The sequence below is a fragment of the Notamacropus eugenii genome, chromosome 5 (assembly GCF_028372415.1).
Source record: "Notamacropus eugenii isolate mMacEug1 chromosome 5, mMacEug1.pri_v2, whole genome shotgun sequence".
Lineage (NCBI taxonomy): Eukaryota > Metazoa > Chordata > Mammalia > Diprotodontia > Macropodidae > Notamacropus > Notamacropus eugenii.
The window spans coordinates 125,564,849-125,579,898 of NC_092876.1; the positions used below are offsets into that span (position 1 = coordinate 125,564,849).

General features: G+C 43.4%; 1 protein-coding gene across 1 annotated transcript in view; it reads left to right on the plus strand.

The window, feature by feature from the left end:
* INTS4 (integrator complex subunit 4) overlaps window positions 1-12,635 on the plus strand; it is an 86,140-nt gene extending 73,505 nt beyond the window's left edge. Inside the window, exons 20-23 of the mRNA XM_072610751.1 lie at window positions 2,546-2,705; window positions 3,783-3,926; window positions 7,841-7,961; window positions 12,027-12,635. Of these exons, the coding sequence (XP_072466852.1) occupies window positions 2,546-2,705; window positions 3,783-3,926; window positions 7,841-7,961; window positions 12,027-12,205 (604 nt within the window). The 3' untranslated portion in view covers window positions 12,206-12,635. The remainder of the gene's footprint in view (window positions 1-2,545; window positions 2,706-3,782; window positions 3,927-7,840; window positions 7,962-12,026) is intronic.
* The last annotated feature ends 2,415 nt before the right edge of the window (window positions 12,636-15,050 follow it).

A 15,050-nucleotide genomic window follows, 5' to 3' on the forward strand; every position in this document is an offset into this window, starting at 1 on the left:
GGAATTCCAAAGAAGGCAGAAGATCACGGAGGGCTACTTCTACAAGAGAAAGGCCAACATCAACTCCTGAGGCATGCTTGATTTCTCATTTGTATAAAATGATTGAGAATGATCTATTTGTCCTTGATGAAAAGCTGGAAAAGTGATTCGCTGTAGCAGAGCACATCTCTGAAGTCCCACAGCTGATGATTTTACAGACACTGCCATTATGGCTTGTATTTGACTATGTAGAACAGAACACAGTCTTTGTAATTTCTTCTTTAGATATCTCTCAAACATTCATTCAAACGTTAGATAAGCCTCTGACAGATGGCAGTTATAGAGAGGACTGTGTTCAGTGATGTGCCAAGAATTACCATAAATTTGGGTATGACCCAAGCATTCATCAGTGCCCTATTATACCACTTAACTACCTATGTGTTATTTTGCCTCCCAGGATCCTGTTTGCTGGATCTCTAAATGAAGGGTCTTGGATGATGTCTGAAATCCCTTCTGTCTTCTGATACTATATTATGTTCTGTGTCGCATCCAAACAAAGAGATTTCCTATTGAAACCAAATTTCTCTAAATGCTCTACCCATGGGTAATTCTGCTAATTGTATCAAACATTACAAATTTCTTCAGGGAAATCAACTATAACTGAGGATCTAAACTGAGGAAGAACAAAGTGAATGAAAAATGCATGTTGTCTGGACATGATGTACAGCTAGATGGGCAGCCTCTTTGATTTGCCTTCTGGTATTTGTAGGCATCAGTGCAGCACCTGGACAGGTAGATGGCTAGCGAGATAAAGAAAGGAGTCTGTTTTAGACAAGCCATAGATGGACAGTAAGGTGGGCCTAAAATTGAATTGAAAAAAAAATAAGGGTGGATTTTATTTGGGAAATTATGCAGCACTTTCAGTGGTACTAAATCACTCATTTTCCCCAAAGCCTCTCTAACAGTATTATCTCCTTTTGATGCTATAGGGCAACAAATCAGAGACACTGTAATGTGTCAAAAATCAAAATTACTATTTTCTCCAAGAGCAGTGTAAAGGCTTATGGTGGACATTAGGTTGCCACATTGTAGCAACAATTGTATGCCTAGGAGAAGTGCTTTGAACCACCAACAAGGACACATCTGACTAGGAAAAGCTGGTGAGGTGACAAGAAGGCGAGACAGTGTCTGGCTGCAGCTGACCCCTCCGTTGGTGTTCTGGGGATGCTCAGAGACCTGGATGCAACTTCTGGTGTGTCGCAAGCTTCTTGTGTTGAGGCTTTGTAGGAAGAAGTGATTAGGAATCCCACAGGATACGCAGACAGGTCCGGGCAGGTTAGCATCTGCATTGGGATGAGGATCACAGAATCCACTGAAAAGGAAGATAGAGATGAGGCACACAGCGTCTTTGCCTGGGCAGCTCTGGGCAAGTCCTTCTCTGACACTCTGTCACATATGTGCCATCATCCTGGGGATCCTACTGTAAATTCCTTCATAGTACCACAGCTTCCATTCCTGCCCTTGATTCTTGTTTCCGTCCCCAAGCCTAGTAACATCTTACGTGTGTGTGATACTCACAGAGGTGTCATATAGGTAGCACTTTAAGAGCTGTCCTTGGATCAGGGAGACTGAAATTCAAGTCCCACTCCCACCCCATCGGCTGCGTGGCCTGGGAATGTCACTTCAGAGTGCTCCAAGCAGCTCTGTTGCTTCATAGGTAAAGGAAATTTCTTCACTGGGAGTTCTCTACGCCAATCACATCGCAGATCTAGTTCTAAATATCAGATCTAACACTAACACAATTATCTCTTTAATGTCCTACAACTATCTAGTGAAGTTGGCAGTGTAAAGATTCGTATACCCATCTTGCAGATGAAACAAACGAGGCTCCAAGAAATTGTGACTTTAAGTAACTTTGGGCAGACTGGTCAGGGTCAGAGCCAGGATTCAAAACCTAGTCTTTTTATTCCAAATTTGATAGCGTTTATACTTTACCACAGCGTTAACCTCTTCCTGACACAGTTCCCAGAACTAGTTCTTCCCCATTTTGCTGAATGTTTGCAATTTCTAATGAAGTTATGCCATGCTATCATACTTCATCAGACATATCTTAGTCTGAAAATTCCTGAAGTTCATTGATTTGGATAAATTAAGGAATTAATGCCTATTTCTGTATGTAGAAATTTCTAAGTTTGAAATTCTGTATTTTTATGACAATATTAAATAGTTTTTAGACTGATTCCCAGAATAAACACTGGATTTAGGTGATCTGAAACATGAAATAGTAGTCTGTAGTAGGAAAAGCACAGAGAATCAGAAGACGTGGCTTATTCCCATCTGGTCACTTTAGTCACTCCTATAAAGCAGGTACAATAACATATGCACCACCTTTCTTACAGGATCATTATAGGGGTCAAACGAGGTGATCAAGGGCTCTGTTAGCTCCAAGTTGTTATGTAGATAGAAGTAGTTACTATCCCAGCATTAAAAAGGTGTGGATGATTCTAGGAATACTGTGAACCAAAGCAGCATGGTCAGTCATTTCCATGTGTTTCTTCCCAATCAGATGTTTCATCAGCGAGTTGCCTCACTTGCAGGACAGCTTTGTGGACAAACTTCTAGACCTCATGCCTCGACTGATGGCTTCCAAGCCTTCGGAAGTAGTCAAAATTCTGCAGGCCACTCTTCGACAGAGTACTTTCCTTCACCTTCCCCTGCCAGAACAGGTCAGTTTCCATGTGCATGGTCAGCAATTCAGTGCATTTTCGCTAAGAGTCTGCTACATGTCAGGCTTGTGCTTGAGGGGAGGAAGACAGAGACAGCCAGCCAGACATAATCTCTGCCCTTGAGGTGCTCTTAGCCTCTGCAAGGGAAATGAATATAATGTGGAAGTGCCATTAAAAGAGGTACAGACAAAAAGCCCTGAGATTTCTGAGAGTTCACTGGGTTCTGGAAGAACTAGGAAAGGCTTCATTGAGGATGTGGCATTGGATCTGGGCTTGAAGGATGAGTACACACCAGATAAGTGGAGCTGGGGGGGAGGAGAGAGAGATCTTGATGGAGATGTCTGCTCAGAGCATGGTGTACATGGTACAGCGTAATAGGAGCTGTATTAGGCTGGTCCCTGAATCCTCAGCTCACAGCTTTGGTTTGGGTTCTGTAGGTCATGGGAAGGCCCAAAAGGTTGGGAGCAAGAGAGTCGTGGTCAGAGCAGGGCTTTAAAAGAAAGATATATCTGGTCCTATGAGCAGGGAGGTTGGGGGAACAAGAGACAAAAATCAGGGTAAATGTACGCAGACAAAACATTTGGTAGTAATAGGAACAAGTGAGCCAGAGAAATCCAGACACATTTCAGTATTACCCTCGTTCGCCTATAACTTTAATAACACGGAAGAGTGGGAAAAGTAGTGGAATTAAAGTCAGAAGAACTGGGTCCAAATGCTGACGTTAGCATGTAGTACTTACGACCTTCCACCAGTCATTTCCTTACCTCTGAGACACAATTTCCTTATTCGTAAAATGGGAGGAAAATATGACTCACACACAGCCTGACTGCCAGAGCTTGTTGAGACTTAAAGTTCCTTAAAAACATGGAGTGTTGTTATTATTATTTTGAATGAGGCTTGGCCCTTGAACAGTTGTAATGGTTGGAATGGGGTATTTCATTAAACTAGACACGCAGACCCTCAGATAGAAGCTCATTGTGAATATTCCCCTTGTTTCTCCTTCTGTCTCCTGTGCCATCTTTTACTTCCCAAGGTCATTCTGTCCCCTCTGTCACCATGTGCTTCTCTACCCTGCAGATCCACAGAGCATCAGCCACAATTATTGAGCCGGCTGGTGAGTCAGACAACCCTCTGAGGTTTACCTCTGGGCTGGTGGTGGCGCTGGACGTTGATGCGACTCTGGAGCATGTGCAGGATCCTCAGACAATTGTCAAAGTGCAGGTCTGTTCACATAAAATATTTACAAGACTAAAGTCAGAAAATGATTGGGGTATTTTTGGGGTAGCTTGGATTTAGTCAGAATGCTCTTTGGGAATTGGATCAATTAGTCATGTGATGAATCTGTTCATAGACAAGTAAAAATGTGGTTGAGTTCATTATTACCTGTCTGAAAACTACAGTCTGTAGAACACATTTTGTGTATTCATAATTGTTTAGAAATTATTTAGACATAATCCATTTTAGGAAATGAATTCTGGGATGATTTTGAGTTTCTGCAGTTAATATTTTAAAGAGATTTTCAGTGATCATATTTTTTAAAACCATGACACTCATGAAACCTTTATTGAGGAAACTTTTATTGAGCATCTACTGTATGCCAAGCATTATAGATGCCAAGACAAAAGTGGAACAGTCCTTTTCATCAGAGAGCTTATATCCTACAGTACACAGAGAAGTAAATACCAAATATCTATGGTGTAAGTACAAAGTCATTTCAGGGAGAGGTAAAGCACTTACAGCTTTCCAATAGTCACATAAGATTTTCTCCACATGAGTGTTCCACATGAATCTCTTGGGACTGAACTGTGCCATGAAGGACGTGTGGATAGAGGAAAGTCTGGGCAGATGGGCACAGACCCTGCCTTGGTAATTTCCATACAGACTTTTTTGAGATGATTCTAAGTGATTGTTTACATATTTGAAGATAGGAAAGATGTTAAAAAACACTGGCATTAGGTGGCAAATAAACTTGAAGTGTGAGTGTAAGCCATTGGGCATTCTGGGATGGGGTAAAAACCTTTGTAGTACAGTTTTTACATTTGCCATTTGAAGTGTGTCTCCCTTGCCTTTGAAGGATCATTAAGGTGTAAGCAGGTCATGAGTGCAGAGGTGTGTATGTGAGGAACCCAAAGAGTTACTGTTATGGAGCCCTCGGGAAATTCACAAATGCACATATTAAGGGGAGTGAGGAGCCCTCACTTGGATGCTTGCAAGTCACATAAGTTTAAAAAATGTTTGTTCCTCTGCTGAAAAAAACATTTTTGTCTTGGAGAAGAATACAACATTTACTGCTCTTTCTTTCTTTCTTTTTAAAAATGTCTTTATTTTTTCTCAATCACATGTAAAAATAATTAACATTCTTGTTTTATAATTTTTGAGTTCTAAATTCCCTTCTTCCTTCCCTTCTCTCCACCTTTTTGAGAAGGCAAGCATTTTGCTCTAGATTATACATGTGCAGTCATGCAAAACATATTTCTGTATTAGCCATGTTGCTAAAGAGAATACTCACACACAAAATAAAGTACATTTTTTAAAAAGTGTGCATTGATCTGCATTCAAACTCTTATCAGTTCTTTCTTTGAAATGGATAGCATTTTTTCATCATGAGTCTTTCCAAATTGCTTCGGATCATTGAGAATAGCTAAGTCCTTCACAGTTGATCGTTGTACAGTGATGCTGTTACTGTGTACTGTGTTCTGCTGGTTCTGTTCACTTCACTTTGCATCAGTTCATGTAAGTCTTCCCAGGTTTTTCTGAGAACATGTTGCTCTTCATTTCTTACAGCACACCAGTAATATTCCATCACAGTCTTCAGCCATTCCCCAGTGGCTGCTTTCTCAGTAAAAGAAATAGTTATTGGAGACAAATGCTGAGGCAGCACAGCAGAATGGGATGAGCACTGGAGATGGAGGCAGGAGATCTGGGTTTGAATCCTGCCTCAGATACTTAATGATTCTGAGCATGCACAAGTAACCTTCTTAAAGCTTCAGTTTACTTTCTGTAAAATGGGGTTCGTGGCACTGCCTACCAAATAAGGTTGTTGTGAGGAAAACGCTATTCACATCTCTAAGCATTATACCAAGGTAAGTTGGTATTCTTGAGTGACGATGATGGTGATGATGATGTCATCAGAGACCTTGCACCACAGCAGTGGCGTTGGTTTCTTTTTTAGCTCTTTTTGAAGAGCATGAAATAATAGAAGGAAGGGTGGTCTTCATCGCCGTCACAGTGGGGAGCTGGGGTTGAGCTGGCCTGACGTTTAGAGCTGAGTCACAGCGGCAGTGTCCCTTCAGAACCGAGCCAGAACGGTTGGGGGAAGAAACCAGAAGCCCTCCTTCAGAGTGCGTTTGTGACCTCTGAACTCTAAGGTTTCCTCTTTGTAAAATGGGGCTAAAGGGAGGCCGTGTGGAGGCTGTGAGGTACTGTAGAAATCTGAGTTACAGTCCTCATCAGTTCAGATGTGAAACACCGAGAGTTAGGTAAGGGAGACAGACTGTAGCCTGTCAGTTCAGCATGTATTTGCATGTCTCCTAAAGACTTTCTCTGCATTTTTTAAAGCTCTGCCCCCAGAACTGAAGCTTAAGTGCTGGCTAGTCCTTCAAAGACAGAAATTCTCCCACGGTCAGCTCAGCGACAGGCTGGGATGGCCCCCATAGCTTGAGAAGGCCACAGCTGTCAGTGTTGTAGTCTGGACAGCTCTCATACAAATGCAGTCAGAGATACTGGGGGTACCAGAAAGTGAAAGGCATATTACCTGTTTTCATTTACCTGGAGAAGTGGACAGAGATGATTAATCTCTGTTTAAATTCTGACTTGGCCTTTTTTTTTTCTATGTGACAAATCACTGAGCCTCCCTTGACCTCATTTTTTTGGTTTGTAAAATGAGGGATTTGAAACTAAAATTCTGTGATTCTGAGCCACTTGAACTCTTGTAGACCTTAATTTCTTCATCAATAAAATGGGAGTGATAATCCCTGCTCTGATTCCTTGATAGGGCTGTAGAGGAGATCAGATATGATAATGGATGCATAAGTTCTTTGTCATTGATAAGGCCTCTTACTCTGGGAAAGGACCTATAAGAGTGGTTTTGTTTTTTATCTTGCCATGGTTTTGAAGTATAAGAATTTCCTTTGGCCCTGGCATGATTTCATTGGCGTGGGAAACTCCCTCTAGCAATGCAGACTGACAGCTCTTCTGCAAATTCAACTCTTGAAAGAGTTCCCTGGAGCCTTGGAAGATAAACAGACTTGGTCCAGAGACACACAGCCAAGTATGGGGTCCAAGGTGGGGTTTGAGCCCGGGCCTTCCTGACTGTGTGGCCAAACCTCTGTTTCCTGGGCTATGCCACTTCTCATCATCATGACAATAATAATCCCCTTGCACATTTACGTAGTAGTGTAAGGTTAACCAAGAAGCTTCCTCACCCTAGCACTGCAAGGGAGGTAGTGCAAGTATATTATGCCCGTTTGCAGATGAGCAATCTGAAGGATGTGAAGAGATATTAGTTGGTTTGCACAGGGTCATAAAGTAAGTTAGTTACAGAGCTGGAAAAGGTGTCTTGACTCCACATCTCACTTGTTTAGTCCAATGTCATTTCCTTTGTACTGTTCACACTGCCTCTAATGAATCAAGAGACAAGTTGTGTTTGTGTGGTTCTTTCTGGATATTGCAGAGTGATAGATGCAGAGGGAGTAGCTTTACAGATAAAATGGACAGAAATACAGGCAGCTTTCTTGATTCAGAATCTGTGTGTCTTCTCTGTTTTGTTTAAATGTCACCATCAGATGGGTGAAACTAATTGTCTCTTCTTGGCATGGGGGTGACCTTGGCTTCTCGAGGGCCACCTCAGTGGAGCACAGTCTTGACTGTTCTTACCAAGCTGGAAGAATGTGAGTAAAGGCCTGTCCATCATCTTAGGGACCAGCCTGGCAAAGAGTGGAAATCTCATTAGCAAAGGGTTGGATGCCAGGAAATTAAATTTTTTTGATCACTACAACTCATGAAACTTTCTCCTAAAGCACTCATGTGGATGGTATCATTAATCCTTGAAGATGAAATTAGAATGTCCTGGACAAGTACATTCCATGGCTAAAGTGGTGTTTGCTTCCTTATATTCCTGATTTGTTTCTCTTCAGGTATTATATCCTGATGGTCAGGCCCAGATAATCCATCCCAAACCTTCAGACTTCCGAAATCCTGGGCCTGGAAGACATAGGCTGATAACTCAAGTTTACCTCTCCCATGGTGCCTGGACAGGTAAGGAGCAATGAGTCTGGCTTCCTGGGCACTCCTGGGTCCTTCACCCCTCAAGTGAGGGGACAGTGTGCAAGGGGGAATACAGTCCTCCCAGAATAAGAAAATCTTCTGATGGAGCTAATTCATCTTCTTTCCTACCTCTCCTAGGGATTTGCCTTTATGCACAGTAGAAAAGTTGAGGGTTGAGTCTCCCAGTCTCAGAACTGAAAGTGACATCAGAAACCCCCTCAGGAGTCCAGCCTCCCCCAGAAGCAGGGATTCCTTATACCAACCTTCTTGACAAATGACCATCCAGACAGTGCTTGAGTACTAGTGACAAGGAACTCTCTACTTCCCAAGGTAGTCCACTCAGTTTTTGAGAGCTCTGGTTATTTCAAAGTCTTTCTTTCTCTTAAGTCAAAATCGTAGGATCATAGGGTTTAGAGTGTAGTAGCAAACCCCCTAGCACGCCCAGGATGGCCTACTGGCCCAGGTTCTTTGGTCTGCTTTATAAAGGAAAGACAGTTTCAAAGGGGTCAACAATCTTACTTTAATTACAGGTAAGTAGAAAGATGTGAGTATAGAAAATATAAGCAGAGAAATTAGCACAGAGATTCAACAGACAGGGCCCCAACCGTCTGAACAAAGTAATCCAACCACCTACGTACAGCACCAGAGCAGAAGAGCACCAATGTCTGAGTAGGCAGGGGGCTCTGAACATACAGCTGCTCAGAGTCCCGACCAGGGAATCAAAAAGGTCCTTCTCATGAGTGAGCCCCCCGAAACAAAATACCAACCTCCCAGTGTATACAGTTTTCAACTAATAGCCTCAGAGCCAGATGGCATCACAACCCATATGACTCAGCACAGCTGTGAATTACCAAGGCCATCCTTCAGATGTTTACAGTTTGGCCTGAGCCTAGGCACTGAACTCCAGGAAAAAAAATCCCACTTTGCTTCCTTTTACATAAATGTAGAAGGAGCCTTAGATATAGACAAAGTCCAGCCCCCTCACTTTAGAGATAAACTGAGGTCTGGGGAAAAGAGCTTTGCCCAGGGTAGTACCTACTAAATGACTGGGTACAAACTCCAATGTGGGTCTCGTTCTGTGCATACACAGCCCCCTAGCCCCCACCCTGGCCATGCCTCCCTAGTCCCCCTTGGGCCTTCCTGTCTTCTGTGGGGTCAGCAGGAGAACTGTGGGCTGCCCCCCAATAGTCTGTTAGAAAGAGGTTAGGAGATACGTGTCTTTTCTCCTCAGGCTGCACTTCATGTTCTCAGAATAACCAGTGGGTATTTGTACTGTCCTCTTACACAGGTCTGCCACTATAAGGGATTGTTTTATTTATCAAAATAGCAGGAAAGTCTAACAGTAGAGAGGGCGTCATGTAATGGAAATGTCTGCAGAGAGGCAGCATGGCACAATGTAGAGAAAACCTGGGGTCAAGCCCTCCCTCCCGTGCCTCCTGGCTCTGTGACCCTGGGCAAGTCAGGTCAACCTGCATTGCTAGAGGAAATTGATTCCCTTGGGACTGCCCTATGCTACTCAGTGACAGTCCCTTATCCCCTAGCAGTATAAAGAAGCGCTGCACTGCTACACCAGAGTACTTGTTTTCTTCATTTTCTCATTCGAGCTTTAAAACAGCCTTCCGAAATAAGATGTTGAGATTCAACATTGTGTAAAAGATGGTCCTCTTGATTATCCCATACTCTTCCTGTCTCTCTGTACCTACCCTGGGAGGCTTCTTTTATCCCTGTCCCCATTACCTTTGGGGATCATCTACCTCCCAGCTACGGTGGCAAGATAAGCTAGAAGAACCAGCCTTCACTGGCATCGCAGGGATGGGGTCCTGCAGGTTCGGGAAGTGAGCTGTGATGGGCAGGGTTTTAGGATAGGGATGCTGAGAATTCCCTGGAAAAAGAGACCCAAGGAAATTTTGTTGGGAAGCTTGCCTTGGTGAATGGAGTGGGTGATGACTGCAATTTTCATGAAGATCAGAGCCCATTTTTTCCCTTAATCTGCCCTGAGTTGATGACTCAGCTGTATATTTGGCAGGGATAAGTGAACTGTTCTGTAAGAGATCTGTGCGTTTCTCAAGTAAGAGATTCAGAGAGCATCGATGAGTTATTACCCTTCCAGGAGGCTTTGCAAGGCCTAGGTGTTTTACTTTCCTACTTCCCACCTCATGAGGGGGGGAGCTGTGCAGATGCACACGCACACACACACACACGTACACGAACATGTACACGTGTAGGCATACTAAAGATTGATAAATATGCTTGAGAGTAAGACATCCAGAGCCTCAGGGTCATCAGTACACTGAGGCTGCATGGCCCACAAATTCTATTTTCCTCAGTGCCAGATTGACTCCCTTCCCTATTCCCAAAGCCTCCCTAAGGGGTAGGAAGCCTGCTCAGTGCTGCGGAGACTGAAGCTCTTCTGGAGGCTGGGGAAAAGAAGTAGGAGGAGGAATGCAGAGCAGGGGGCCTGCTAATGCTTTCGTGGGGTTCAGTCTGGGCTCCTGAGTTTGAGGCTTTCAAACTGTTGCCCACTTCCTAGTAGGTTGTTTTTGACACAACCACTACCTTTCAAGTAGCCTGTAATTGTTGAAGGTGTTTTTAGTGGAAGAGACATTTAAAGCAGTACATATAGCATACTGGAAAGTCAGGATGCCTGGGTTCTAGTCCCAGTTTTTCCACTGATCTTGACAAAGTCGCTCTCTTTCTCTTATGTCTTATTTCTTGGCCTTTGAATTGAGAGGACCAGCCTCAAAGCTCTACAAGGACTGCTCAGCACTAACATTCTACAGATTAAAAAATAATCTGGGGACCTACGGGTCATACTACGCAGGAATGATGTAGCTGCCTTTGGAAAATACTCACAAAGCAGGGATGCATGAAAAATCATCCAAGTGTGACTTATACCTCTAGCTTAAGGCTAAAAGGTCTTTTTTTTTTTTTAAGAGTTTTGGTTGTTTTTTTAGCTTATTCTTTGTTTCTTTATCAGCCAATATCTTCCAACTGCTGTAACGCACAAACCTAAATTTATGATGGGACACATTGCCATCCATAAGATTACCCTCTAGATTTGAGCTGTTAAGCCAGTGTCTCAGAAAACCTCACCATTTCCACTTAAAGGAGAGGTTCTTCAGCTAGGAGTCTGTGAACTTGTTTTTAAAAATAGTTTAATGACTATATTTCAGTATAATAATGTATTTTGTGGTATGTATTTGAAAACATCATTCTGAAAAGGGGCTTGTAGGCTTCCCCAGACTGCAAGGGGAGTGTAGAATAAAGAAGACAAAGCACCCCAGATTCCAGGAGAGCACAGTGCGGAAATAAGAGTCCCTGTACCTTGGGGTCTAGGGACCTAGATTTAAATCCCAGCTTTGACTGGAATTTAAATCCCTTAAGCTCTCTGAAGCCACAAAGGTCTTCATGTATAAAAATTGGGATAATGATGTTTATACTGCTTTTCTCCTAGAGTTGTATTAAAGAAAGAATTATGTAAAGTACTTGTCTGTACATATTCGTTTGCTTATTGTCTTCCCTTAGATTGTGAGTTCCTGGTGGGCATGACTATCTTTTGTACCCCCAATTATTTAGCACTACACTTTGAACATAATAAGCAATGACATGTTTATTGACTAATTCAGAAATGGGGCAGCTAGGTGGCAGCTAGGTGGCGCAGTGAATAGATTGGGTGTGCCGGCAGGAAGACTCATCTTCCCAAGTTCAAATCTGGTAGACTTTTACTTAGTTTGGTGACCCTGAGCAAATCACTTAAGCTGCTTGCTTCAGTTTCCTCATCTGTAAAATGAACTGGAGAGGAATGTGGCAAACCACTCCAAGATCTCTGGCAAGAAAACCCCAAATGGGGTCAGGAACAGTCGGACATGACTAGAAGGACTGAACAACAACGTCCCAACCCGCAAAGAGTCAGACGTAACTGAACCAGAATACAGAAATGAAATTTCTTTACCTAAAGTTCATTTTTACAATTGATTTGTCTTGATATTTCATTTAAATTTCCCAGAGTTGTGTGGAAGGTCTTAAACTCAATGGCTGTCTCTCTCTTCCTTTCAGAGCCGTGTCAGATTGAAGTGAGGTTGCTGTTGGCCTATGATTCTTCCACCCGAATCTGCAGACCCCCTTGTTTGGACAGTGCAGAAGCCTTGCCGCTGGTCGAGAACAGTATTGAGGGAACAATCCCTTTTAGCAAACCTGTCAAGGTTTATATCATGCCTAAACCAGCTAGACGCTGAAATCTACCCATCTCTAAGGCCTTCCTGTGTAAAGCAGCATCCCAAGGCAACCAGGAAGTTGATTCTGGTCATCCTGTCCTTCACCTCTCTGAGGCAGAACACACCTCCGAGCCCATGGGAGGAGAGTTACTGAGCAGCAGCCCATGTTGTTACACATCATTAATTCAGACTTCTGTTGCTGGATGCTCAGGATAGGGTAACTCTGGGGCCATCTCGCAATAGTGAATCAGCAGGGATGCCTTGGGATTCACAGGGTTAGTAGCAGCCAGAAATTCCCACGAAGGCTGGATTGCCATAGCTTTCTTCAAGGACTGGTGCACTAAGACTCCTGTTTTGCCCAGTTCAAAGCACAGGGTAAATAACTTTACATTAAAACAACCAAAAAATTTCAAGTCTACTTTTCTTTTTACAATAAATGTTGAGAAAATCACGAATCTGGTTTTGTCTCATGAAGGGATTTGCATTCACATTAGAAAATGTTTGCTTTCCTCAGATGTTCAGCACCAAACCCAGTTTTTTTTTTAACTATTTTTTAATGTTTAACAATCCCCGTTTTTTTTTAATCTACCCTCCAATCTACTCCCTCAACAAGAATTGGTTAGTTCTGCCATCTTGCTTCTTAAATTTCTAGTTTCTTCAGCTGGGTTCAATACAAACTAGTTTCCAGTAACTGAATTTTGCCACCTAGAGCTTTGTGGGTGAGTGTCTGCATCAAGCATCTAGAGGAGCATCTAGCCCTGGCAGCAGAGAGCTGTTAAAGAACAGATTGTGTTGACACTTTCAGTCCAGTCAGAGAGCAAACCAAGAATTGACCATGTGCAAAGCAGTGTTTAAAGTGCTTTCAATATCTGCTCAGTAATGCAGTCATTGCAGCTACTGGGGGGGCAGGGTGGGAGGTGTGCATGTGTGTTATTGGAACCTGTGAATTTATTGGTTGAGGTAATGTATATTATAAAAATGAACCAAAGAATACTGGAATTAATGGAGCACTTAAGTCCTGCTATGTCCAGACTCTGTGCTAGGTACTGGGGAACTTGGATTTTTTTCCAAGATTCCAATGATGAAACATACCAGATATACCAGCAGCTATGGAATGAGGAAAAGGTTTCATGTAGAAGCACGTACTTGAGTCTTGAAGGAAAGGGGATGCTGAGCTGGAGGTGAGGGTATGCACTCTGGTTGGGGGATCATCCAAAGGCATAAAGTTGGGAAACGGGGTGGTGTGTATGAGGAACAGCAAGAAGGCCTTGCTCACTGCTTGTCGGCATGAGAGATGGACTGTGGGAATAATCTAGCCTTGGCATTTGTCACTAAGACAATGAATAAATGAAAAAGTGTTGAAGTCCTTCCACTGTGCAAAGCACTGGAGGTACAAATAGAAAAAGATGGCAAACTGCAGTCCACGAGGTGGCATTTTAACATTTAGAGACATATACGAGAAGGCTCAAGTACTGGGGAAGTGTCAGGCTTGGAACACCTTAGAATCCATCCAGGTGACTGCCCCAAACAACTGGGACCCTGGAGGGGGAGAAGTGGCACCTAAGATTCAGGGTGAAGTGGAGATTCCAAGTTCCATCCCTCCCAGAAGGGAAGAATCAACAGGAAGGGGTTAGGGTCTTCTAGTAGAGGATTCCAAGGAAGATGAAGTGGAGCTGAACCAGTTAACTAAGAGGATAAGATTGGAAAGAGTGGAAAGTAAAGCCAGAGGAAGAATAACATTGTAGTGAAATACAGAAGGATGCTGAGATTAGAGGTTACTAAGACTAAAAGATAGGTTTAGAAGGAGTAAGGGGTAGGAAGAGACGTGAACTCGAGCGTTCATAGAGCATTTCCTATGAGCTCTGCACAGTGCACACTGCTGGGGATTCAAATACAAAAGCAGCCGCCAGCTCTGCCCTCGGGGAGCTAGCACCTGGAAGAGGGATGTCCAGAGAGGGGCAGTTTGGTCTTATGAGTTACAGGAGTAGTGAACAGCATTATAGGAAAGTAGGTTGTTGTGCCCCTTCTGGAATCAACAGCAGAATTCTGACCGAGGTTCCAGAATCGTAAAGGTGGGTATGGGAATGGGGGTTGGTGAGATGTCCATGGATTAGGGAATCAAATGGAATCATGAATGGGGGCCTGCCCATCAGGACAGTGGGGTGCCAGGGCATTAGTTCTGGGGATGAAAGGGTTGGAATGATAGGAAGTTAGGATCAGAAAAAAGAAGTGGAACGTTTGCGAGTGATAGTGAGATCAAGGTAGGGTTATCCCTGTATGCAGCTGAGTTGGAGTAGAGAAGTAGAGTAGGGGCCTGTAGATGATAATCACAGGTAGATAGAGATGATGGTTAGGTGGGCAGATAGGGAGAGAAACAAGCATCTATGAAGTGCCAGGTACTGTGCTAGGTGCTTACAATCATCTCAATTGATCCTCATGACAACCCTTGGAGGTAGGTACCATTGTAATCTCCATTTTTTACTGAGGAAACTGAGGCAGGCAGTGATTAAATGACTGATATCACACAGCAAGTAGGTGTCTGAGAATTTGAAGTGGAGTCTTCCTAACTCTAGCTCCCCTCTAGAGAGAAGGGAAAGAGAGAGAGGAAATTGGCTAAATTCTTACTCTGTCCCACGCTGTCCAAAGTACCAGAATCTAGCCTTTGAGGAGGTTGATCAGGGACTGTTTGATATATGATGCGCCCAGTTTACACAGCCAGAGTCTTCATCTCAGCCCACATAAATCATCTCTACCCACAACTTCCTGTGCTTGAGGCACTCCCTCTGCCTCAGGCTCCTAAACTGATTGTTCATCCTTATCTCTGCCCTGACCTCCAGTCTCTTTACCCATCCCTCTCCTAATCTAA